Below are 21,625 nucleotides of genomic sequence, written 5' to 3'. Positions count from 1 at the left end.
GGTATTACTCCCGCTATGCTTACTACCCGCTATCCGAAATCTCTTCACCGTGTTTCGTTCCGACGCGCCTGTTCGATCGTCACTGCCACCCATTTCAGCCTGCTAACCTTCACTTGCTCATGCCACATCCTCTCTAAGCCATCGGCTGCACGCCTGGAATCTCGACCCATCTGTGGGCGGCGAGGCGGCTAAAATGCGCGATTCTAGCGCCAACGTAAGCGTTAAGCTTTGGCCGCCAAGCATCCGCTCGCCTGCTGCGGGCACGCCTCCGGGACTACTGAATGGGGAGCTACCCGGCACGGCAAGCGGATCGCATAGGCATCGCATCGTTAGCCATGCGATATCAAAATAGTCTTTTTGACGGATACAGACACGGAGATTATGGACGTTAGATGCTTTTTTCGAAATAGGCTACGTCTACACCGTCTCCGCAACCTTGCACTACCAGCCTTGTACCAAGCGCACGTCAAAACCTTGTGAAATTGTCGGGTCCGCGGTTCGCGATGTCGGCGCGGAGGCGACCGACAAGCCGGAGCACAAGTGGAAAAGATCTCATGGACTAGACCGAAGTCGTGCCGTAGACGAAGGTCGTTTTCCCTAAGCGTAGCAGAGGCTGACGACGATGGAGCATGGGCTGGATGTAACAGCGGGAATAGTAGGGCGGAGATGCGCCGTCCTCCTTCGAGATGGGGACCCACGCGATGGATGTACAGGTACATGTACACATGACGATTAGTGTCCGCGGAGGCTGAACATGACTCCATGCAGGGCCGATTAACGATTGATATGACAGCCCTTTACAAGGCGCTGCAGCCCGATTTGTAAAGTATATTCGCAAGGGATTGCCCTCGTTGCGGTGGTACTCGTCGCTTACAGCCAACTGCTTTCTGCTACCCGCGACAAGCCCGGCACTTGGTTGTTATTCCACCCCACGGACGAAACACGATCAATTTGATGTGTCGTCCAGAACGCCTATTATGGCGCCCGGAGGTTCTCGGGCTCTTTTGTGGATCGAAATCGTACGCGAATAGTTTCATGTAGACCTCAGTCTCGACCTCGACTCTGACTGACACCACCGGGTATGGTACCAGTCGTACACCGGTAACATCGGTGTATATTCGCGGTATATCACACTCGCATTCGCGTTCGGACCGATACACTGATTTTTCAAATCCCATGCGGCTTTCATGATTGTGTTTTGATCACAACATCACATGTATTGAGATTGATGGATTTCGACGCGGCCCATGGGATTGCCAGCCTAAGGATTGGACGACACCAACATGAAAATGTTCCAGATGATTGTGATCGATGCGAACAGAAGAGAGGAACAGGAACAGTTTTAGATGGACGATGCTTCCGAATCCAAGTCTTTTGGACTTCGAAGACATGTATGTGTGGATTTCTGGCTACGCGTGACAGATACATGGGTCGTCAGCGGCGATATTTTGAATATCTGAGATAGCCAAGACAAAGACATAGATCCTCTGGCGCAGGTTTTGGAAGTTTCTGAGAACTTGTAGCCATGAAGTAAGGTAGCATAACGTGTAGAAGAGCGGACGTAGAGCGGTGCAGGTGGGCTGCACCTTGCTGTATTAGGACGAACCGCGGTGGGGCGATGAGCTCACATCAAGCACAAGGAAACACCAAACGACGCGTTCCGACGCGACAACCCGCGCAATCGTTTGTTTGCGACTTCCCCATTCCATTCCACGACGTCCGACGCCGTCACGCGACTCAAGATGTTTTCGTTGCCTATGATCGCGCCGCGCCCAGTAAGTGCATCTGGAAATACTCCAAACACAGGCCATACCAGAACAGCAATTGACAATATCTCCAGGACGCCAGCCTCTGGCCCTCCCACCACACCACCCACGCCGCTTTCGAAGATACCCACCCGAATTCCCCGCCAGACACAGCCCACGGCCAAAACCAGCGACGCCCTACCTCGCACCATGGCCCTCGTCGCATTCAAAACCAGTTCCTCGCCAGTCTAGCCGCCGACGAAAACACAATCGCCCAGCGTAAGCTCAATGTTCGCAGATTCGGCGCGGGCTGGATCCGCCCGCCCGGTGTCACCAAAACACTCCAAGCCAGGGAGGACGAAAAGTTCGAGAAGGAGGAACAAGAGATGATGCAGCGCAGAGAGCAAGCTATGATGGATTTGGCAGCCGCACAACAAGACGCCGCAAATGAGGAACAAAGGGAGAGAGGAGAGATGGCGGAAGAGGCTGGAGAAGGCGAAGAAGAAAGAGACCTTGACGACGAAGTCCCCGAGGCCGAAAGTACACCCAGCGCATCCGCCTCCGAGGTCTCCAGTGACGAAGAATCAGAGGAGGAAGCTAGCGAAGTCAGCGGCGATGTCCAGGAAGAAAGCACAGTACCGTTCAACGAGGATAGCTTCATTGAGGGCAGCATGTTGGAAGCAGAAGTATCGCATATGTTGGAGATGGAGGAGGCTGAGATGGCAGGCGTCCTGCAAGATGAGCGCGATCTCGATGACGATGTACCAGAAGCCGGGAGTTACGAACACACGGATTCCGAACTCGAAGATGATAGCGACGTGGATAATAGCGCCCTTCCACCTGGTCTGGCTTCTGCGCGTTCGACGCGTTCACATAGACGCCGCTCCAGTGGTCGTCGTATATCGAGCCGCAGAAGTTCGGGATTGCCTGGGGGCATGATGTTTGGAGGCGGACATCCCGCTGTTGGAAGGGTTAGTCTGGGTGTTGATCTGGGGAATGGGCGTAGTAGCTTCGGCATGGATGGTAGTAGTTCGCTGCTTGAGGGCAGCTCGTTCTTGAGGAGCTCACCTGCAGGGAATGCGGCGGCTAACAGGGGCAGTCTGAGAGATAGGTTCTTGGGGGCCGCGAGGGGTGGCGGTGGAGGAGGCGGAAGGAGGGCTTGATGTTGGAAGTGTGGCAATGATTATGAATGTACGATAGAGATACCCAGTAGCTCGATAGAGCCTGACTGTATTCAGATGAGCAACAAGCCCGTTTCATGCTACCAACATACAAGCCAGGAGGTACCCATCCCATTCTACCATCGCTTCTACCCATACCAAACACGACCGGGACGACAACATACCCCTACACCTCAGCTAGCATCTCCTCAAACGCCTTCCCGAGGAAGCTACCTGCCTCCCCAAACATTTCCGCGCGCTCCGCCCTCTCCTCGTCGGAGTCCAAGCCCAAAACATGACTTACACACCGCATAGAATCTTCCAGGGCGCCCCTGCCTTTCAGCAGCAGGTAGTACTCCAGCCGGGTCTCTATGGAGCACTCTCCATCCACACACTCGCCAACATAGTCTCCATCGACTGCGCCGCTCAGCTGATAGATACGCTGCTGCCATTCGTCGTCGGCAACGGTCATCATCTCTTCCATTCCCCGTAGCAATGACGCCAATGTAGGTACTGAGCTACTGTGGATGGCCCACAGTGCGTTCAGCTTGCCAATGGTGGCGTTGATAAGCTTGTGGTCTGACATGAGGTCATGAGCGATCGAGCACCGGGCTTGTTTTGGGCTCAAACAAATTGGGTCTGATTTGGCGACCAGTATGCGTTCCTTGTTGTAGAGTTGAAGGTGAAATGGGTATCTGAGGTCTTCTAGCACCAGAAGAGGTGGAGCAAAGGTGAGGGTGCTTGCTTCAAGCTCTTCCGGCTTCAGGATGCTGATGAGGTACATGAGGTTACCACTATTCCACTCGATAGGCTCATCCGTGTCATCAGAAATCGGCGAGGAGGGCGCTGTGGACGAATCATCCATGCTGGACAGACTTACGCGAGAGCCGCGGGAGGAGGGAGGGGTCCATTTGAGGTTAGGAACCCATTGAACACCAGGCTCGCCCAGAATAGTGTGCTGGATGTTGTGAGATACATTGTCGCTGTCATAGCCAGGCTTGCTGCTGGTGTTGACCTTGAGGAATACATCGGTGTCGACGGTCTTCATAGGCTGCGTAGGAGACTCGACGTATCTGTCACTGAAGGGGTTGGCGGAAGTTGCTGCTGACGTGGCCATCATGTCGGATTCAGCGTGATTGCTGATCTGAGCGCTGTCAGGGGGATTGATGGAAAAGAGCAGATGGTGATGCTGAGTGTGGGAAACGGAGCTGTCAGGAGTAGAAACTGCGAAGACGACGGGTATTAATAGGGTTCGCTGGCTTATCGAACAATGGCTGGTGACAGTGGCTATTCAAGCCCCGCGGTAATCATGAAGGCGCAATGTTGCTGCGGTGAACCGCCTGATTCACGTAGCATTGTCTGAAGATGGGAAACGCGGCAATAAGAAGATACGGTAGAAAATGAATGCGGGTACATTGACGAAGGGGTCGGAGTGTAGCAGATCACCTGTTGTACGTGACCTATAGTTGCAGCAAACTGATAGCTTCGTCACCTTATAAACAGTCGTGCAGTGATTCGTCCTAGTCATGCATTTCAAGTGATGTCGTTCATTTTCCTTGTGTCCATCCCAGCGGTAATTATATACAAAGCTCAGTGGGTCGCAAAGATGTTGCGTGTGCGCAGGTGGACTGGGGTCTCGCCCTTTGGCGCATCTGGTATCGTCTTCTCCAATTTCTGAAGTGGTGTTAGCGAAAGACGTAAGGCACAACGATAACCGCGACATACCAACTTCTCGAATACACACTTGTTGAGCTTGCGCTCTTCTGACCGGCAGTTCCAGAGTTGTTGGTTGTGGTTCTCTAGGCATTGCCAGTGGGTGCGGAACTGTTCCAGGCAGTTCTCGTTGATGTCCTTGATACTGCCACTGCTGTCAATACCCAGGGTTCTATATTGGGCCTTCCGCCAGTACGTACACGCTAGCCGCACACCTGGTGACCTTGCGGCCTTCCTTCATGCAGTCAAACTCTCCCCGGCCGTTGGCCTCGGTCTTGCACATCATGTAGTCATCGTTGTAGGCCTTGCATCGTGCGCCAATGAAGAACGAGGCACTTAGGAGGGGCGCAGAACTGGCTCCGAGCTCCTTGACCTTGGGGATGTCGTCGGGTAGAGGGGTGGTGTCGATAAGGGCTTGCTGGTTGAACCTGCAAATTAGTCAGCATATGTGAGCGCCATAAGATTGGCAGAGAGCGCTTACCTGGGCTGGCGCGACGACATCTTGAGGGTGAGGTGCCAATGGCGGGCTATCGGCTCACGAATTGGCGATGATGCTCGTGAGGTCGTCGCGGAAGTCGGTCTTGGCGCTCACTAAAACTGGCAGGGATGCGATGGGCCGCGCTTGTGCCTGACCTTTGTGAGCGAGAGACAACAATCTCTCACTGCGCCATCTGCACCTCCACCGCGCCCTTACACGCCTCTCCTGCTTCTCATCAATCAGGATGCGCGCCGATTGATTGTTTTTGTGAATAATACCAGCGCCTACTTTCAGCGATCGCCTCCTTCGCGTGCCTGCGCGCGACCGAAAACAAACATTGGAAGCTCCTCCATCCGCGACCTGAATAACGTCACTCGTTCGAATCACTATCGAATCTGCCCAGAAGGACACGCGCATACTACGACTTCTATTCAACATGTCTTTTAGCTTTGGAAACCCGGCAGGCGGAGAAAAGAAGACGGGCACTCTGTTTGGAAGCACCACAGCACCAGCTGGCGGTCTTTTCGGTCAATCGCAGCAGCAACAGCCGCAGCAGTCGAACACGACACAGTCCAGCCTCTTCGGCTCATCAACCGCCCCTCAACAGAACAACACCAATAGCCTGTTTGGCTCGACACAGCCGCAGCAACAGCAGCAGAACTCGGGATCGAGCTTGTTCGGCCAGCCCCAACAACAACAGCAGAACGCAGGCTCAAGCCTCTTCGGACAACCTCAGCAGCAACAACAAAATGCCGGCTCAAGTCTGTTTGGCCAGCCTCAGCAGCAACAGCAACAGCAGCAGCAGCAGGGGCAGCAACAACAGCCAAACATGAGCAACAGCCTCTTCGGCGCCTCATTGCAGCCTGCGCCCGTCCTGAACAACATTCAGGCGCAAAGCATCCAACAACAGCGCGAAGGGCTTCCGCAGTTGCGCCAGTCCTCCGCGCAACCTTTCGCTGCTAATACCATGAACGGTCACAGTACGGCACCTCGAGATCACCGCTGAAGTCGCGCTAACACTTGCCAGGAGAGAAGTCGGTCATCGAGCAGATACGGATCCTGAATAACAAGTGGGATCCCAGCAGCCCCGAATGCGTCTTCCAATACTACTTCTACAACTCGGTCAAGCCTGAAGAAGCGCCCTTCTACGGTCCCTCGCAGGGTGAAGACGAACGGAAATGGGAGGAGGCTTTGTCCAAGAAGCCAAGTCCAGGTGCTATTCCCGTGCTTGCGCGTGGCTTTGAGCAAGTTGGAGAACGCATCAAGCAACAAGCAGCCGCTGTCACCGCGCTACGAACCCGCCTGCACGAGATCAACAATGCACTATCGCTTCTCAAAGACGCCCATGAGCTGACGGTAGCATCGCGCATCACCGAAGCTAAGCGCAAGCACGTCGTCTTCACCCAGCGAACCTTGGCCCTTGCAACCAAGGTCCAGATCTTGCGAAACCGGGGATACGTTATGGATCAGCCAGAGGAGGAATTGAAGAAGAAGCTCATCGAGTTGGAGAAGCAGACCTTTGATCCTGTGCTTGGCGGGCGACAAGAAGAGATCTGGGCGCGCATGTCCGGCGTGCGCGAGCGGGCGCGCATCCTACAAGAGGAGACTGAGAAGCTGGGCAAGACGATTGACCAGCAGCAAAACGGTGAGCTTCTTACAGGTGAAGACCAGAAGGCGTTGGAGAAGGTAAGAAGCCCATCTCATGATCCCTCACGCATACTTACACCGTATCTTAGCTCCTCAAAGACTACGACCGACAACTCGAGCATCTCAAGAAGTGGGTCGACGACACCAGAGACGAATACGACGAGTGGGAGACTGCAAAGCAGTCAAGGCCGGCAAAGCGATAAGGGCATAATACGAGGGCGCATTTGTCATGTACGATTCATAGGTGATGTAGAGGTTATATTGCGAAAAGTTGGGCGTTGCGAGATACCATGCAGCAGCGGACGGATGCATAGAAGGCGTACAATCAAGCGTTGCATAATATTCATCGTCTCATCATTGCGCACATGTCAGATGGCGTTTGGTGAGTTCTCTTTGCTTCTAGACGTATGCGTCGATCCCCATATACTGTAAGGGTATTTGTGTCCGTTCAACCAGTAATGTTACAAGCGCATGTATTCCCTAGGCCATGCGAGTATGTTGTACAGTAGTTCGTTGGTATATTGCTTCATTCTTTCACTCCGTCTGTGCGTACACCTGTTCATGTCCAGCGCTTTAGATTTTGCGGACGAGTTCGTAATCGCGGGGGCAGTCGCTGCTTAGAAGAGTTTCGAGACGTATTCGACGAGATGAGGTGCTGCAGGCTGTTAGTCTCCATCCGACCACCATGTAGTCCCAGATCATTCTTACAGAAGTACAGCACGACAGCGCTGGCAGCTGTCCACTTGATATCGGTCATAGTCTGTGCCTCGGCCGCGGCAAGCTCCTGCTTGGATGGTTGTGGTGGTGCTGTCGTGCACGTCAGCCTTGTTGTCTTGATTGCGTCAATCCCTGGCAAAACTCACCTCCGAACATTCTGGCGGTGTGTTGTGTGAAGAGTGGGGTGAGGCGATAGAAGGGGCTGTAAAGCGACAGGCGGTATGTGAGTTGGGTATCTCGAAGATGACGTTTACGGTGCACTTGGATACGCAAAAGTTTGGATTGTCGGCGTTTGGGCTGCGATGTTGCCGATGCGGTCGGTCACGTGGTTGCGCGCACCCTCCTTCCAGATCGTTCGTTTTGCTCGCCGTTTCTCTTCAGCATGAACAGCAGAGATTGTTTTGAACCCTCTTTTTTCGATTGTCTGGTTCAGCATGGCAGGACTCTCTTTCACGCAGGGAAACCGACAACAGTTCATCAAGTCTTCCGTCCCTCAATCTATGGATGACAAGAAAACTGCTTGCTCGAAGAATGGATGTCTTTCACTCGGACCTGATTATCGGTCTTCGGGGATTTCAATTCCTCCTTATCCCGACTGATCAGTCGAGCATGTTGGATTTCTTGTACGAACAAGCTGTCCTGTACAGCAAAACGGACCGATGTACACTTGAACAGACATGCTGTTCACTCATCAACCCGCATACCCTTGACATATTTTCTTTGGAGCTGACACGAATTCTATCAATCCCCAACTTCAACCTCCCAATCTGGCAACCTCCAATACTTCGATGACCAGCCCAAACTGAGACCAGGCCCCAGGCTGAATCAAAGGCGCATTTCTTCAACCCCCAATTCTGTCATTTTCACATGCTGTCATCTCTGGTAACCGTCACCTTCTGAAAGAACATCATTTCATACATCAATGCACCTCCTACAATTAAAAAGCTGAACAGTTCTGGAGCCTACATCGACGTTAGTTTACTTGAGTTGCATGTTTCTATATTAATGTAGGCTGCAGACCTATTCAGTTTTTCCCTAGGTTGACGTGAATGTGCATTCGCCCCTGTCTTGAACCTACACAGGGCACGGAACCAGGTCAGTGAAGCTCGTGGCGCGGTGATGTCGAATTACCGGGAATAAACCCGCAAGCACGTCCACCTGCCGAAATCTGGGGGCGAGATATGTAGAATGAACAGACAGGTGCGAGTATATTCAGCGGCCTACAACAGCATATAACTCGCAGATGACAACTTCTAAGAACAATGTGCTTCTAACATATGTACTTCTTCTTCTGATATGTAGCTATGCGGTTAGCGTTGCCTCAGATGAAGTGGTGGTTTTCCATTCATTGCGAGGCTAACGCAGGAGGCCGAGACTCAACAATGCACCCGCGTGCCCGCAGTCCGTGGAGGCATCATGCGCCCAACGTGCAGGTCGTACAATCTGTGTCGCCCCCATCCAGGACTCCGGAATTGGTATATGGTTTGATTGCGAAAGCTAACATTGGGCTAGCTCGCGCTGCAATGATCCGTTGCGAACCGGTGAACTAAATGTTTCAGATCTTCTAAACACGCCGTCAACAAGAACGCCACAGATTCCGATCCGAGCCCGAACAGCAATGCACCGCGCAGCCTGCGTGCCCAATCAGCGAAGCAAATACGCATCGCTGATCGCCGGATGTAGTCGCGGTCGATCGGCCCTACAACGACCCCAAATGATGACAGGGGCGACAAAAGATCCGCCCCTACTCATGCTGTATTAATATGTGATCTTGCGGAAGTCTGACGGCCTTCAACTTCTGTTGTTCACTTTCCCGTCGCTCTTTACGTTCTTTACCGAAGATGTTGCTCTCCGCATCTTCTGTTGTGTTGGCATTGTACTCTTCTTGCGCAGTCGCGCTGTCCGCTCCTTCTAACAACGGCTATGTCCATGGATCCTCCAACCTACACTTCGCGCCCCGCCACGCCCATCCCCATGCAAGACCTCGCCAATCTGTAGATCAGGATGCGTCATGTGCTCCATACTGGATGGAAAATATCAAACACCAGGGCATTGCTAGCTACAATCCGAACCCTGGCAACTACACCGTCTTCCGGAATGTCAAGTCTTTTGGCGCAGTCGGCGATGGAGTCCATGATGATACTGCCGCCATTCAGAGAGCGATCTCTTATGGTGGCAGATGTGCGCCTGGAACTTGCGGGAGTTCTACTAACCAGCCTGCCGTGGTGTACTTTCCAGGTGGTACATACAAGATCTCGAGTGCTATCATCGACTATTACTATACTCAGGTATGTACTCTGTCCAGTGCAAGATAGATGGGATCACCAAAGTCAGCCAAGCAAAAAAAGGAAGCGTACCCTAGAAGTTACACCCACTTCTGACTTATCTACGTATGGATGAAGATATGGTGCACACCTGTAGGGTACATGCAACACGTTGGACTTTACTTGGAAACAGGCACTTGTGATATATAACGTTGTGACTGACTCATTAAAGATCATCGGAAACCCAAACTGTCTTCCTACCATTCAGGCTGCCTCCAACTTCTCTGGCTCAAGTTTCGGCCTGATCGACGGCTCTCTATACGGCGATAATGGACTTGGTTTCAATCCTACGGTCACCTTTTTCCGCCAGATTCGGAACCTCATCATTGACACAACAAAAATGTCGGCTAAGGATTCACCTACTGGAATCCATTGGCCAACTGCACAGGCGACGAGTATCCAGAACGTGATTTTCAACATGAACGCCGAAAACGGAACGCAACATCAAGGTCTTTTCGTTGAGGCAGGATCCGGTGGTTTCATGACTGACCTCGTTTTCAACGGTGGAAACAAGGGATTCATCGTCGGAAACCAGCAATTCACCACTCGAAACATTACCTTCAATCATGTCACCACCGCTATTGAGCAGCTCTGGGATTGGGGCTGGACGTACAAGTCAGTCTCGATCAACAACTGCCAGGTTGGACTCAATATGACCAACGGTGGTCCTTCTGCAGTCAATGTGGGGTCAATCACCTTCTTTGACAGCGAGATCACAAACACCCCGATTGGTATCGTTACCTCCAGGACCAAGAACTCCGAGCCTGCTGCTGCCGGATCCCTTTACCTGGAAAATGTTAAACTCGACAATGTCCGTACCGCTGTAGCTGGTCCCAACGGAACGTACTTAGCAGGATCTTCTGGTGCTTCGACTATCGAAGCTTGGGTTGACGGTCACCGATACCTGCCTCAAGGTCCCGTAGAGGTGCGTGGCGCTATTGACCCAACCAAGCGCCCGGCAGAACTGTTGGGTGCGGATGGCAAATACTACGAGCGCTCGAAGCCTCAGTATGGCGATGTTCCCCTGTCGCAGTTCCTCTCCGCTCGTGATCTTGGTGCCACTGGAAACGGTCGAACCGACGATACCGATGCTCTCAACGCCGCGATCCTCCAAGCCAACGCCGAGGGAAAGATCCTCTTCATCGACGCCGGCTACTATTTGGTCACCTCTACAATTTACATCCCACCCGGTGCCACCATCATTGGAGAAGCCCTTGCCTCTGTGATTCTTTCCTCCGGCGCCTACTTCAACGACATGGCCAACCCCAAGCCAGTCGTCCAAATCGCCCGACCAGGCGAACAGGGCCGAGTGGAGTTGTCCGATCTCTTCGTCAGCACAAAGGGCGCGCAGGCTGGTGCCATTCTGATTGAGTACAATCTTGGTACCTATACCGACGAGCCTGCTGGTCTTTGGGATGTGCATGCGCGTATCGGAGGATTCGTGGGATCAGACCAGCAAGTCAAGCAGTGTGGAACAACGCCTAACATTACGACTACTGCCGCGAATCTGAAGGAGGAATGCATTGTATCCTACATGACCATGCATCTCACCAAGTTCAGTGCAGGACTGTACATGGAGAACAACTGGCTGTGGACTTCTGATCATGACCTCGACGGTGACGGCCAGCTCACTCTCTATGCCGGCCGTGGTCTGCTTGTTGAGAGTATCAACGGGAGGATATGGCTGTGAGTTTTCCGACCTTTGTAGTCTCGCCAACAGTCACTAATGCTATCACAGGACCGGCACCGCAGTCGAGCACCATGTTCTCTACGAATACCAATTCGTCGACACAAAGAACGTCTTCATGGGCCAGATCCAAACAGAGACAGCCTACTACCAGCCCAACCCCGATGCCACTCTGCCTTTCCCAAACAACCCCGCGCTGTCTGACCCAGTCTTCACACACAAGCCTCTGAATGGAACGAACTCTACATCCACCAGCACAGCGTCCGGCTGGGGTCTGCGCATCCTCCGCAGCAACAACATTCTCGGCTACGGAATAGGCCTGTACTCTTTCTTCAACAACTACTCGACGAATTGCTCGCGGGTTACGGAAGACGAGAAGTGCCAGTCGACCATTCTGTCGATTGAAGGGGGCCGCAACACGTATGATATTAATCTCTACAACGTGAACACTGTGGGTAGCACAGAGATTATCACGCGCGATGGAGTAGAGTTGGCAGACAACAAGGACAACAACAGTACCTTTGCAGACACCGTCAACGTTTTCAGAATCGGTGGCCTGGGTCTCGATCTAGATATTTCGTTGTAGATTAGATTGTACTTAGTGGGGCTTTTCCTGTATACAATTTTTTTCAACCCTCCAACTCCACCACAACACCACCCACTACGATTATTTGTCCTCTATTTTCCTAAACTTCCATCAATTTCCGATATGGTCTAGTGGCTAGGATTTGCCGCTCTCATCTGCAGAGTCAGTTCACTGTTTAGTGCCGGCAAGGCCCGGGTTCGGTAAGCTTCTTCGATTGCCCCTCAGTTCGATCTCCTCTAACAACGATTCAGATTCCCGGTGTCGGAATATCATCTTCTTTTTGCTCTCTGCATACTATAGAACATGTCGCAAGAGTGATAGAAGCTTCTTTTTTTTGCGTTTTGCTTCAAGGTCAAAATCTTTCTCTTTGGCGGGGTTCAAAGGTCGGGGAGGTTCTAGCTCAGGACTGTTATGAGGCCGCATTAGGCCAGCGAGCCTACATACAGTCTTCCTTGGCATGGACAGTGTCTCTTATTATATTCTTAGCCTCTAGGAGGATGTCGTAGTGAAGGTATATCATACTCACTTCGAATTATCAACACAACCTTGGTTAGTATACGTGATAAGCATGATTACTAGTTCAACACAATAAATAACAGCATTCAGGTTACGTTCAGAAGAAGAATACTGCATTCGATAGTGTACAAGAAGCTGGCTAACCCACACACCAACTCTGAAGCTACAAGTAACGCCCGCTATGCAATTTTACCATGCGTAGACCCCAAGAGTATGTCAGAGTACCAATGTGACGTCCAGAGCAGCTGATCAATGACCTTATCTAAAGCCGAACAGAAAAGAAAACGCAAACCGCATTTGAATGGCGTCGTAAGACCCAGCTCAGCGCCTGCCTCCGCTGCGACCACCCCTGATTTGCTTCATGATATCCACGTTGCTCGAACGACTGCGTGCGTTCTCGTTGAACACAACGTTGCTCTTGGGCGCAATGGTATACGTAGTGGGACCGGACTCCATGCGGGCACGCTGGAATGCCTTGGGGGCTTCGAGCTGCTTCTTTCGGTTTGCTGCGTAGGCGGCGGCTTGGCTGCTGGCAGCGGACCTGTCGGTAGTCTTGATTTGACTAAGGTTGTTAGCATACATAGCGAAATATGAAGGCGCAATACATACCTCGGGTCGTAGTCGGCCTGGGCAAACTCCTTCTTGCGGTAGTCGTCTGTCCGCCTAAGAATGGGACGCGTCCAGTCTGTAAAGAGGCGCTCGGCTTGTCGCTTGATGGTCAACTCGGGCTTCTTGCTCTTGATGTAGAACATGATGACCTTGCCGATGCCAGATGCGACAAGTGTGTCCTTGTTTACAGGTAACTTGGCTAATGAGGCCATGAGATCTTTCTGAATGTCGTACGCGGGAAGACTACCATCGCTTAGGGGCTCCAAGAAGAAGCGCACCGATTCGAGCAGGTTCACTTCGGGGTCCACGATGGTATCTCTCAGTGTGTTCTTGTTCAGGAGGGCGGTGACTTCTGGCAGAAGTTTGAGCTTGTGTCGTGCAGGCTCGTTGCGCTTTCGACCTTCGTTGTCGGCTTCGGCGGCAGCTGCCATACGGCGGCGCATCTCCTCAATCTCTTGGTCGGCCATTTGTTCAAGGTCAATGCCATCCTTCTTGCGGCGGCGATTCGAGCTGGTGCTAACGATGCTGTCGATTTGCGCATTAAGCTGCTTCTTTCGTCCTAAAGTCACAGTTAGTAGATATGAGGGTCTAGGTATGGTCATACATACGCTCTTCCGGGGTCAGATGTTCGTCTGGATCGCCCTCTGGGCTTGCGGCTCGGACCCTGCCTGCCTTCTTGGACCGCTTGCTTCGCCTGTCACCCTCTGCAATATCACCGTCATCGTCGCCATCCTTGTTCTTCTTGCGGCGAGGCTTCTCAGCCCTCTTTTTCTTCTTCTTTGGCTCTTCACCCTCAGCAGCAGTGCGCTTTCGCTTGTGTACACCAATCTGCTTGACGTTGTCTTCGTCGATCGCTTGCGCCGGGCGCTCATCAATAGCAACATTGTTGATATCGAAATCGCCAAACTGCTCGTCCATTTGGTCATCGTCCAGCGCTTCGGAAAGCACCGACTCATTGTCTGACAAGCCAGCCTCGATGTCGTCCTGGTCAGGCATCTCGCCGGGTCGGTCCTCTGTCACTTCCATATCTTGGTCTGGATCACCGATAGGGGGGTTCGGGGTAGCGTTCTCCTCGTCGATTTCGGGGCGCAGGGGATCAGCTGGGTCGTTGCCAGCCGCTGGTAACGGCGACCTCGAATGCGATCGGTTGAACTCAACGTCCTCCATGCTGGCTGTTTGGGCCTGGTTCGTCGAAATCAGGGTATCGATGAGAAGGCGCGGAGGATGCGAGATCGATTAACGGTGACTTGTCGCGGTAAAGGTGGACCAGGCGCGAACGTCGATCGTGAGATGCTCAAGGAAAGTTCAAGGGAGCGCGACGGCCATGACGCGCGGTGATACTATTTGCCGGGGCCGGGCTTGGCAAACGGAGGCGCGGCTGGTCCGCGATTGTCAAAGACCGCAGCCGCTCCTCCACCTTTGTTCGACAACTCACTCGCCTGACCACCAACCTCAGGCCCCCCACCATCACTACACCCCCGACGACGTCTTACAGAGTCTGCTCGACGCTGTTTGTCAGCTTCTCAACTGACGAGCTTCATCCTAGACGACATCCTACTAGGCTCCGCCATCGTCGCAGCACCTGAGTCACTTTGGGTCTCTATTGCGACACTTCCGCAGTTGCGCATCACCGCCTCATTGTTGGCTTGAAGGGGGAAGGGCATATATACAGAAGGAGGATTGCAGTAGCTGGGGGAGAGCGAGTTTGTTACTGCCTAGCTGTACCGGCGCAGTCTTCACACTGCGTCATTTGGCGCGGCCATAGCTAGTATCCAACACAAGCACTGTCATTACGTGTGTTCGTCGAGAGCGAGGAAGCATATCGTCTATCTTGTTCATCTGGCATCGACATCGTCAGCGTTGCGACTCCCCGACCGCAGAGTCAGCCGCTCACCCTGCCCTTTGCGCGCAAGTTTCACGTCTTCTAACACAGCACACATCCCCTCTTGTCTAACCCCAGATATTCTTGCCCATCATGTCTGTGTCAGCTGCTGAAGTGGCTGCCGACTTTCGGGATGCTCTGCAAGATTTGAGGATGAACAGCAGACCTGAGATTAGCAATCTAACCCTCATCGCCAAAGAGAACACAGAGTATGCGGAAGCCATATCCAACGAGCTTCAGAAGCATATCCAATCGGTACGTCCTGGAACCGTGTAGACTAACAACTCTATCATTCAGTTCAAACTTACTTTATCACCGGTGACTGACATGGCATAGACTCGCCCCGAATGGAAGCTTCCAGCCCTCTACGTCCTTGATTCGATTGTTAAGAATGTTGGCACGCCATACACCGTCTACATTGGTCGCAACCTTTACAGAACCTTCATGGACGCCTATCTCGTGATGGATCAAAACACACGCAAGAACATGGAAGGCTTGCTGAGGACGTGGAAGATGCCTGTGCCCGAGTCGATGGACCCTCGCCCTGTGTTTCAAGCCGACGTGACACAGGACATCGAGAATGCACTGGCTAAATTCCGCGCAGCTCAGCAACAGATTCGGCCGCAACACGCGCTTCCCCCTCGTCCTCCGTCACTCAATGTCGCCTGGAGGGGTACATCCACGCCGCCGCAAACTGGACCACGTTATGCCGCTCCCAATGATCCGCGTGCTCGACCGGTAGGTTTTCAATACGATCTTCAGACAATCTTGCTAACAAACCTTCCAGTCACAACCCCCGACACCTCAATATCCACCATCACACGCATCCACACCACCTGTATACCAGCAGCCTCAGCCCATGTCGTCTGTTGATCTTGCCGACTTGAAGGTGGAATTGACACAGCTTATCAGCACAACACAGAACATGTTCGCGCATAACCCAGCTGACGCTGCTCTACGTACAAAGTTGTCAGCACTCCTGTCCCTCAAGCAGATCCTGGACACACAGACGTTGCCTCCTCAACAACTAGAGGCCGTACGTCAACAGGTCCGAGCATTAGCACCTCCACCAGCACCAACACCGACCTTTGCTCCTTCTACGCCAGTGTACCCACCACAACAGGCAATGCCCCAAGGCTATCCACCTAACTTTTCTCCGATGGGTGCACCTCCGAGCAGCGCTCCGCCGAATGTCGCGCAACTTCTGGCAGGCTTCCGACCACCGCCACAATCGACTCCGCAACCCGCACCAACCCCGAATCCACCGGCCTTGAACTTGGCAGAGCTACTCAAACGTGTGTCTTCCCCAGCACAACCGAACTCAGTGCCTGCCTCAGCCCCCTTTCAGATGCCATTCCAAGGCTTTCCGCCCCCAGTCTCGACTCCAGTACCGGCACCTCAGGTCCCCCCGCCCACTCAGTCTGCGACACCGACTGCCAATCTCGCTGCTCTGCTTGCGCAGTTCAGCAAACCTGGTGCTGTGCCGCCCTCAATGCCACCCACGCCTGTGCAGAGCACTCCCGTTCCTCAGTTACCACCACAACCTGTTGCTGCGGCTCCAGCCCTTGGATCCGCCGAGTGGCTTTTGAAAGCTCTGGGTGGTGTACCTGGTGGTATACCTGCAAACCCAACGCCGATTCAATCCCAGCCGGCCACACAACAGCCACTTGCGCCGGGTAGTTTGATGGAACAGATCGAGCTCACCACGGCGTCAATGAAGAAGCCTCGTCTTCACCTCATCTCCCGCCTTTACGAGGCCAAGCCCAACATCTGCGCCACATGTGGCCGTCGCTTTGAGAGCACACCCGAAGGCAAAGAGAAGAAAGCACGCCATATGGACTGGCATTTCAAAGTCAAGGATCCAGATGCCGCCAAGCGAGGTGTACACCGCAGCTGGTACATTCCCGAAAAGGAGTGGATCGAGTACCGCGAAGTCGACGAGACAGCCCCCGACCAGTCCAACGACGGTTCCTCTGGTACAGGTGGTGCTAAACCGAAGAAACAGGCCAAAGATCGCTACGTGAGCGTACCACAAGACGTCACACTACAGCAGGCACCGTGCCCCATCTGCCAGGACAAATTCGAGACGCAGTGGAATGTGGAGGCCAACGACTTTGTATGGATGGATGCCGTAAGCGTGGGTGGTAAGATATACCATGCTACTTGTTTTGAGGAGGTTTATGGCAAGGGTGTTGGTATTGAGGCGCCAGGCACGCCCGACTCAGTACTTGGAAAGAGGAAGGCAGATCTTGGTGCCAACGGTGACGGAAAGAAGGTTAGGGCTTATTAGACATCACTTTTTATTTTTAGTCGTGGACGTTTGGCCATTTTTCAGAAAAGGCCACGATGGTGGGCTTTTGCAGCATAGCGTGGCGTTTTTGACACAGTCATATAATATTTGGGCTTCTACGTAAATTCCATTGACGGTGATCAATGGTAGCAATCACATATTTCAATACATGGATGTCTCCTACTTCGACTCGTATATTCCGTCATGATATATCTATGTACAAGTCCGCGTCCCAACTTTCTACACCCACTCCTTCGGACTCTTGAGGACTTCGATTAACCGTTCCTCCCTGCTACCCTTTGCAGGTTCATGCATATACTGCCACCTTGCCGTAAGAGGCAGACTCATGAGAATACTCTCAATCCGTGCACCAGGTGTGTTCAGACCAAAAGCCGTTCCACGGTCGTGCACAAGGTTGAACTCGACATAGCGTCCTCTGCGGATCTGCTGCCACTGCTTCATCTCGTCTGTGTAGGGCATATCCTTCCGCCTGTTGATGATGGGCAGGTAGGAAGGCAGGAAAGCAGACAAGCAGTCTTGTATGAAGGAGAATAATTGTTCTTGGTCCTTCTCCGTCTCGTCGAGGTCGTCGAAGAAGATGCCGCCTACACCTCGTGTCTCGCCCCGGTGCTTGTTGCTAAAGTACTCGTCGCACCACTTCTTGAATCGCGGGTAGTACGCCTTGTCGTGCTTATCGCACGCTTGCTTGATGGCGCCGTGGAAGTGTATCGCGTCTTCATCGTAAAGGTAAGAGGGTGTGAGATCGCAGCCACCGCCGTACCACCATGCATTTGTGTTTCCCAGTTCGTCGGCGGTCTCGAAGTAACGATAGTTGAGGTGCACGGTCGGTGCGTTGGGGTTGTGGGGGTGAAGGACCATGGATAGGCCTGCGGCGAAGAACTCGAGCGAATCGACGTTGGGGTCGAGAGCTTTGTGGTTGGCGCGCATCTTCTGTATGGCGGCTTTAGGCAAGCGCCCGTATACGACTGAGGTGTTCACGCCTCCCTTCTCGAACACGTTGCCGTCTTGCAGGATACAAGTGATGCCACCACCGCCTTCTGGTCGCTGCCATGTGTCGATCTTGAACTTGGTGCCGTCGACCTTTTCCAGCTCAGCCACGATTTCCTTCTGGTTCTGCTTTATGAACTGCTCCATTCGGAGGCGCATGGGTGATTGCTCCGAGACGCCATTCTCACGCTTGAGCAGGGCATCCTTCTCGGCGATGGAGGGTGCTTCGGTCTTGATCGTGTCGTCCGTCCACTGCGACATGGTTAATAAGGTTCAAAGCAATATTCAGGGTCTCTGTGTACCATGGAGTAGACCAAGGCCCCAATGAAGGGTACAAATAGCAACCGTATCCTGTTCGGCCATTTGCTCGGTGGAGGATTACGCCATTCTTCCAAAGGATCCGGCTTCTCCGGTTTCTTGCCTGAGGGTAGATCTAGGCGGCGTCTTGGTGAAGCGTGTAATTGTCTAGTGCAGATGTGATTTGGGCGTAGTGTTCGTTGCGGCGCATGGCTGTGGGGGAGCTCGAGAGCTCTTGAGATGCGGAGTGAAGATCGGAATGGACGCATGGCGGGCGTGTGGAATCTTGAGAAAACGTTCACCACGTGGAGATCATTGGAGATATGTAATAGTCGCGAATTGATTTATATCGAGTCTGTGGGAGAAAGTCGGTGGTTTGGAAAGTTGTCGTGCATCACACCACGGTGGGCGCATCATCAGTGGAGCTCCTCGGTACTCCTACTAGCGGTATCGGTACCTGCATCATGCAAATACGGCAAACTTGCCATTACAGACAACGAAGGTAAGGACGCGCGAAAGCGCTTACTTTGAGTTGTACTGGTCTCGGCTTTGGACGGTTTGAGTGCTCAAAGACACATGTGCACCTACCTGTAGACGCGCAGCATGCGGTAGCGAGGGTTCGTTGGCGGTACTCGCTAGGTAGGGTGCGCACTGCTACCCAGTAGCCTGACGGGCATCTCACGGTGCACGAGAAGTACTCGTTCGCGCTGTCATAGAAGGCGTCTGAAGAGATAGCTACGTTGCTATGAGCGGCAAGGTGGTCGGACGCGCTACATGCCTGCCAACGCGCGTGTCCAACGCGTCGACTTCGAACGATGGAATGATGCAGCCTACGTCAAGTTCAAGATAGCGTCACGGCGCATGCCTACAGTGGCGGTGCTCAAGTCGATGGATGACTCAACCTTGAATGCGTCCGGGAGACCCAGGTCATGGGAGCTTAGCAAGTGACTTGGTGGGCGAAGCGGTCAGCACAGCCATAGACGAGAACCAGGTCGCTCTTCACGGGTGAAAAGGGCTGCATTCGCATGACGAAAGAGGGCTGATTGCACTGTCTCTGATTCCCACAGAGCACTTGGCTGGCGCGTGAAGCGTTGGTCGTCCGTTGCATAGGGCATGTGCATGGATGGTGACTGACTTGGGCGTTGGTTAGGTAAGGCTGGAAGTGATTCGCCCCGCTCTGCTGCCTGCCCTTAAACTCCCACACCGCCCGCACCCTCAGCGTCCTACATCTCCACCCGCACCACTGACAAAACTCCCGCCTGCTCACTCAACACACTCACATACACTACCCATCACTCTTACACATATCCAAGATGCGTTCCAAGTTCAAGGACGAGCACCCGTTCGAGAAGCGCAAGGCCGAGGCGGAGCGCATTCGCCAGAAGTACAACGACCGCATTCCCGTACGTTTGCCTCCTGCCTATGCATCTCCCTCACTACCACAGCAGCTAACAAGGCGCAGGTCATCTGCGAGAAGGTCGAGAAGTCGGACATCGCGACCATCGACAAGAAGAAGTACCTGGTACCCGCCGACCTGACCGTCGGACAGTTCGTCTACGTGATCCGTAAGCGCATCAAGCTGTCACCTGAGAAGGCCATCTTCATCTTCGTTGATGAGGTTCTGCCGCCTACCGCCGCTCTCATGAGCTCGATATATGAGGAGCACAAGGATGAGGATGGCTTCCTGTACATTACGTACGTAATCCCTTCGCCGCGCAACGCGATGCAGCTGCTAACAACCTTATAGGTACTCCGGCGAGAACACATTCGGCGAGGCCATCTAGGGAGCTCACTCCATCCCGCATCCCCTTATCTATCGGTTATCAAGGCCGCGGCGAACTCACAGGCGTTATCGGATCACGGGTTTCTTCATTATTTCATGGCAACACTACACGGGCTGGGTGATGGATCGGTATTCTTGATCAGCGATTTGGTGCGACGGCAGACTCCTCGGCACTCAGCACTAGGCAAACATCATCTGAGAATGAGGCGGATCAAGCACAAGACAGCGAGAATGCACTCCGCTGGAGATGGAGCTCCACGGACATGACGAGTGGCGGTCGGACAGATTGGCTTTCTCTTTTGCGCTGTACCTGTAGCTTGATCATCACATTTCAGCCCAAATGCACCAGACTTAATCCACGACGACTATCTTCAGATGACCCCATCTGTGACGTCTCGCATGTATCCCGTGAAGCGCTATCTGTACCTGACAAGGCAGCGTGACTTGCGGCTCCTCCGGGCTGAAACCCATGACGCCATCACCCGCCTCACCAGACGCCTAACCGCCTCCATACAACCAGCTGCATGCAGACTGGACGCACAACATGGATAATTAAAGCGACGTGAACTGTTCTAGCACCTTCTGAAACAATGACATGCTTTCCAAGCGGCTTTTGACGCGTGCTTGCCCAAGTAGTCCGCATGGCGCGACCGCGGGCGTGGGGAAGCTCCAGCTGGCGGCAGGCACGGACCACAGCAAATGCAGGTGCAGTGGATCTTTGATAGACGCGATCTGAGAGAAGTTGATCGAGACACCGACGTGAATTTTTGCCCTTGTCGACTTGCACCTGCAGAACCATCGTAGTTGCCTAAACAACCGACTTCTTGTTCGCAATCGGATCACTTCCGGAAGACTATTCTGAGACCCCGCAGTTATGGCGGCCCAGTACATCATATCAAAGTGATCCTTTCCCTCTCGTCGACCTTGGACTTGGAGACTAACAAGTCGCGCAGAAGTCTCGACCCTCTTTTCGCCATATCCATCGGTCTCGCTGCTGCCTTCACACGGATAAATCGCGAGGAGAAAGAGAAGGGCCGGAGCTCACAGGAGAGCATAGATGTGCTGAAGAGGAGATGGAATCTGGCATGGCAGGGGAACGAAGCGGAGAAGAAGGCTTGAGTTCGAAGAGACAAGAAGGAATAGAAAGACGTGGGACGAGAAGGTCATAGGGAAATGCAAACGC

At 53.2% G+C, this 21,625-nt stretch overlaps 9 protein-coding genes and 1 non-coding gene across 10 annotated transcripts; 6 read left to right on the top strand and 4 right to left on the bottom strand.

Annotated features, from left to right (window-relative positions):
- Positions 1-1,742: 1,742 nt before the first annotated feature.
- J4E90_008649 (uncharacterized protein) lies at positions 1,743-2,908 on the top strand (the record flags this gene model as incomplete). Its single annotated transcript, XM_051438171.1, has 2 exons — positions 1,743-1,775; positions 1,841-2,908. The coding sequence occupies 2 exons, from the start codon at positions 1,743-1,745 to the stop codon at positions 2,906-2,908; spliced, it is 1,101 nt and encodes a 366-aa protein (XP_051288170.1).
- Positions 2,909-3,092: 184 nt separating this feature from the next.
- J4E90_008648 (uncharacterized protein) lies at positions 3,093-4,022 on the bottom strand (the record flags this gene model as incomplete). The annotated part of the gene is made up of 1 exon (XM_051438170.1): positions 3,093-4,022. One exon carries the CDS (start codon positions 4,020-4,022, stop codon positions 3,093-3,095), a length of 930 nt encoding a protein of 309 aa, XP_051288169.1.
- Positions 4,023-4,495: 473 nt separating this feature from the next.
- J4E90_008647 (uncharacterized protein) lies at positions 4,496-5,119 on the bottom strand (the record flags this gene model as incomplete). Its single annotated transcript, XM_051438169.1, has 4 exons — positions 4,496-4,579; positions 4,631-4,763; positions 4,819-5,046; positions 5,100-5,119. 4 exons carry the CDS (start codon positions 5,117-5,119, stop codon positions 4,496-4,498), a joined length of 465 nt encoding a protein of 154 aa, XP_051288168.1.
- Positions 5,120-5,532: 413 nt separating this feature from the next.
- J4E90_008646 (uncharacterized protein) lies at positions 5,533-6,946 on the top strand (the record flags this gene model as incomplete). Its single annotated transcript, XM_051438168.1, has 3 exons — positions 5,533-6,076; positions 6,124-6,782; positions 6,833-6,946. 3 exons carry the CDS (start codon positions 5,533-5,535, stop codon positions 6,944-6,946), a joined length of 1,317 nt encoding a protein of 438 aa, XP_051288167.1.
- A 2,906-nt stretch (positions 6,947-9,852) lies between these two features.
- J4E90_008645 (uncharacterized protein) lies at positions 9,853-12,057 on the top strand (the record flags this gene model as incomplete). The annotated part of the gene is made up of 3 exons (XM_051438167.1): positions 9,853-9,867; positions 9,957-11,470; positions 11,523-12,057. The coding sequence occupies 3 exons, from the start codon at positions 9,853-9,855 to the stop codon at positions 12,055-12,057; spliced, it is 2,064 nt and encodes a 687-aa protein (XP_051288166.1).
- A 117-nt stretch (positions 12,058-12,174) lies between these two features.
- Positions 12,175-12,324, top strand: J4E90_008644. The gene is made up of 2 exons: positions 12,175-12,212; positions 12,238-12,324. It is a non-coding gene; the product is annotated as a tRNA-Glu (tRNA).
- A 570-nt stretch (positions 12,325-12,894) lies between these two features.
- On the bottom strand, positions 12,895-14,349 carry J4E90_008643 (uncharacterized protein; the record flags this gene model as incomplete). Its single annotated transcript, XM_051438166.1, has 3 exons — positions 12,895-13,135; positions 13,183-13,741; positions 13,791-14,349. The coding sequence occupies 3 exons, from the start codon at positions 14,347-14,349 to the stop codon at positions 12,895-12,897; spliced, it is 1,359 nt and encodes a 452-aa protein (XP_051288165.1).
- Positions 14,350-15,157: 808 nt separating this feature from the next.
- On the top strand, positions 15,158-17,354 carry J4E90_008642 (uncharacterized protein; the record flags this gene model as incomplete). The annotated part of the gene is made up of 3 exons (XM_051438165.1): positions 15,158-15,319; positions 15,401-15,802; positions 15,852-17,354. The coding sequence occupies 3 exons, from the start codon at positions 15,158-15,160 to the stop codon at positions 17,352-17,354; spliced, it is 2,067 nt and encodes a 688-aa protein (XP_051288164.1).
- A 240-nt stretch (positions 17,355-17,594) lies between these two features.
- Positions 17,595-18,928, bottom strand: HEM13 (Coproporphyrinogen-III oxidase; the record flags this gene model as incomplete). Its single annotated transcript, XM_051438164.1, has 2 exons — positions 17,595-18,614; positions 18,665-18,928. 2 exons carry the CDS (start codon positions 18,926-18,928, stop codon positions 17,595-17,597), a joined length of 1,284 nt encoding a protein of 427 aa, XP_051288163.1.
- Positions 18,929-19,972: 1,044 nt separating this feature from the next.
- Positions 19,973-20,443, top strand: ATG8 (ubiquitin-like protein atg8; the record flags this gene model as incomplete). The annotated part of the gene is made up of 3 exons (XM_051438163.1): positions 19,973-20,062; positions 20,122-20,354; positions 20,407-20,443. 3 exons carry the CDS (start codon positions 19,973-19,975, stop codon positions 20,441-20,443), a joined length of 360 nt encoding a protein of 119 aa, XP_051288162.1.
- Positions 20,444-21,625: the final 1,182 nt, after the last annotated feature.

Source organism: Alternaria incomplexa (assembly GCF_024043165.1).
Source record: "Alternaria incomplexa strain BMP 0042 chromosome Unknown scaffold_13, whole genome shotgun sequence".
NCBI lineage: Eukaryota > Fungi > Ascomycota > Dothideomycetes > Pleosporales > Pleosporaceae > Alternaria > Alternaria incomplexa.
This window is presented reverse-complemented; position numbering and strand designations above follow the sequence as displayed.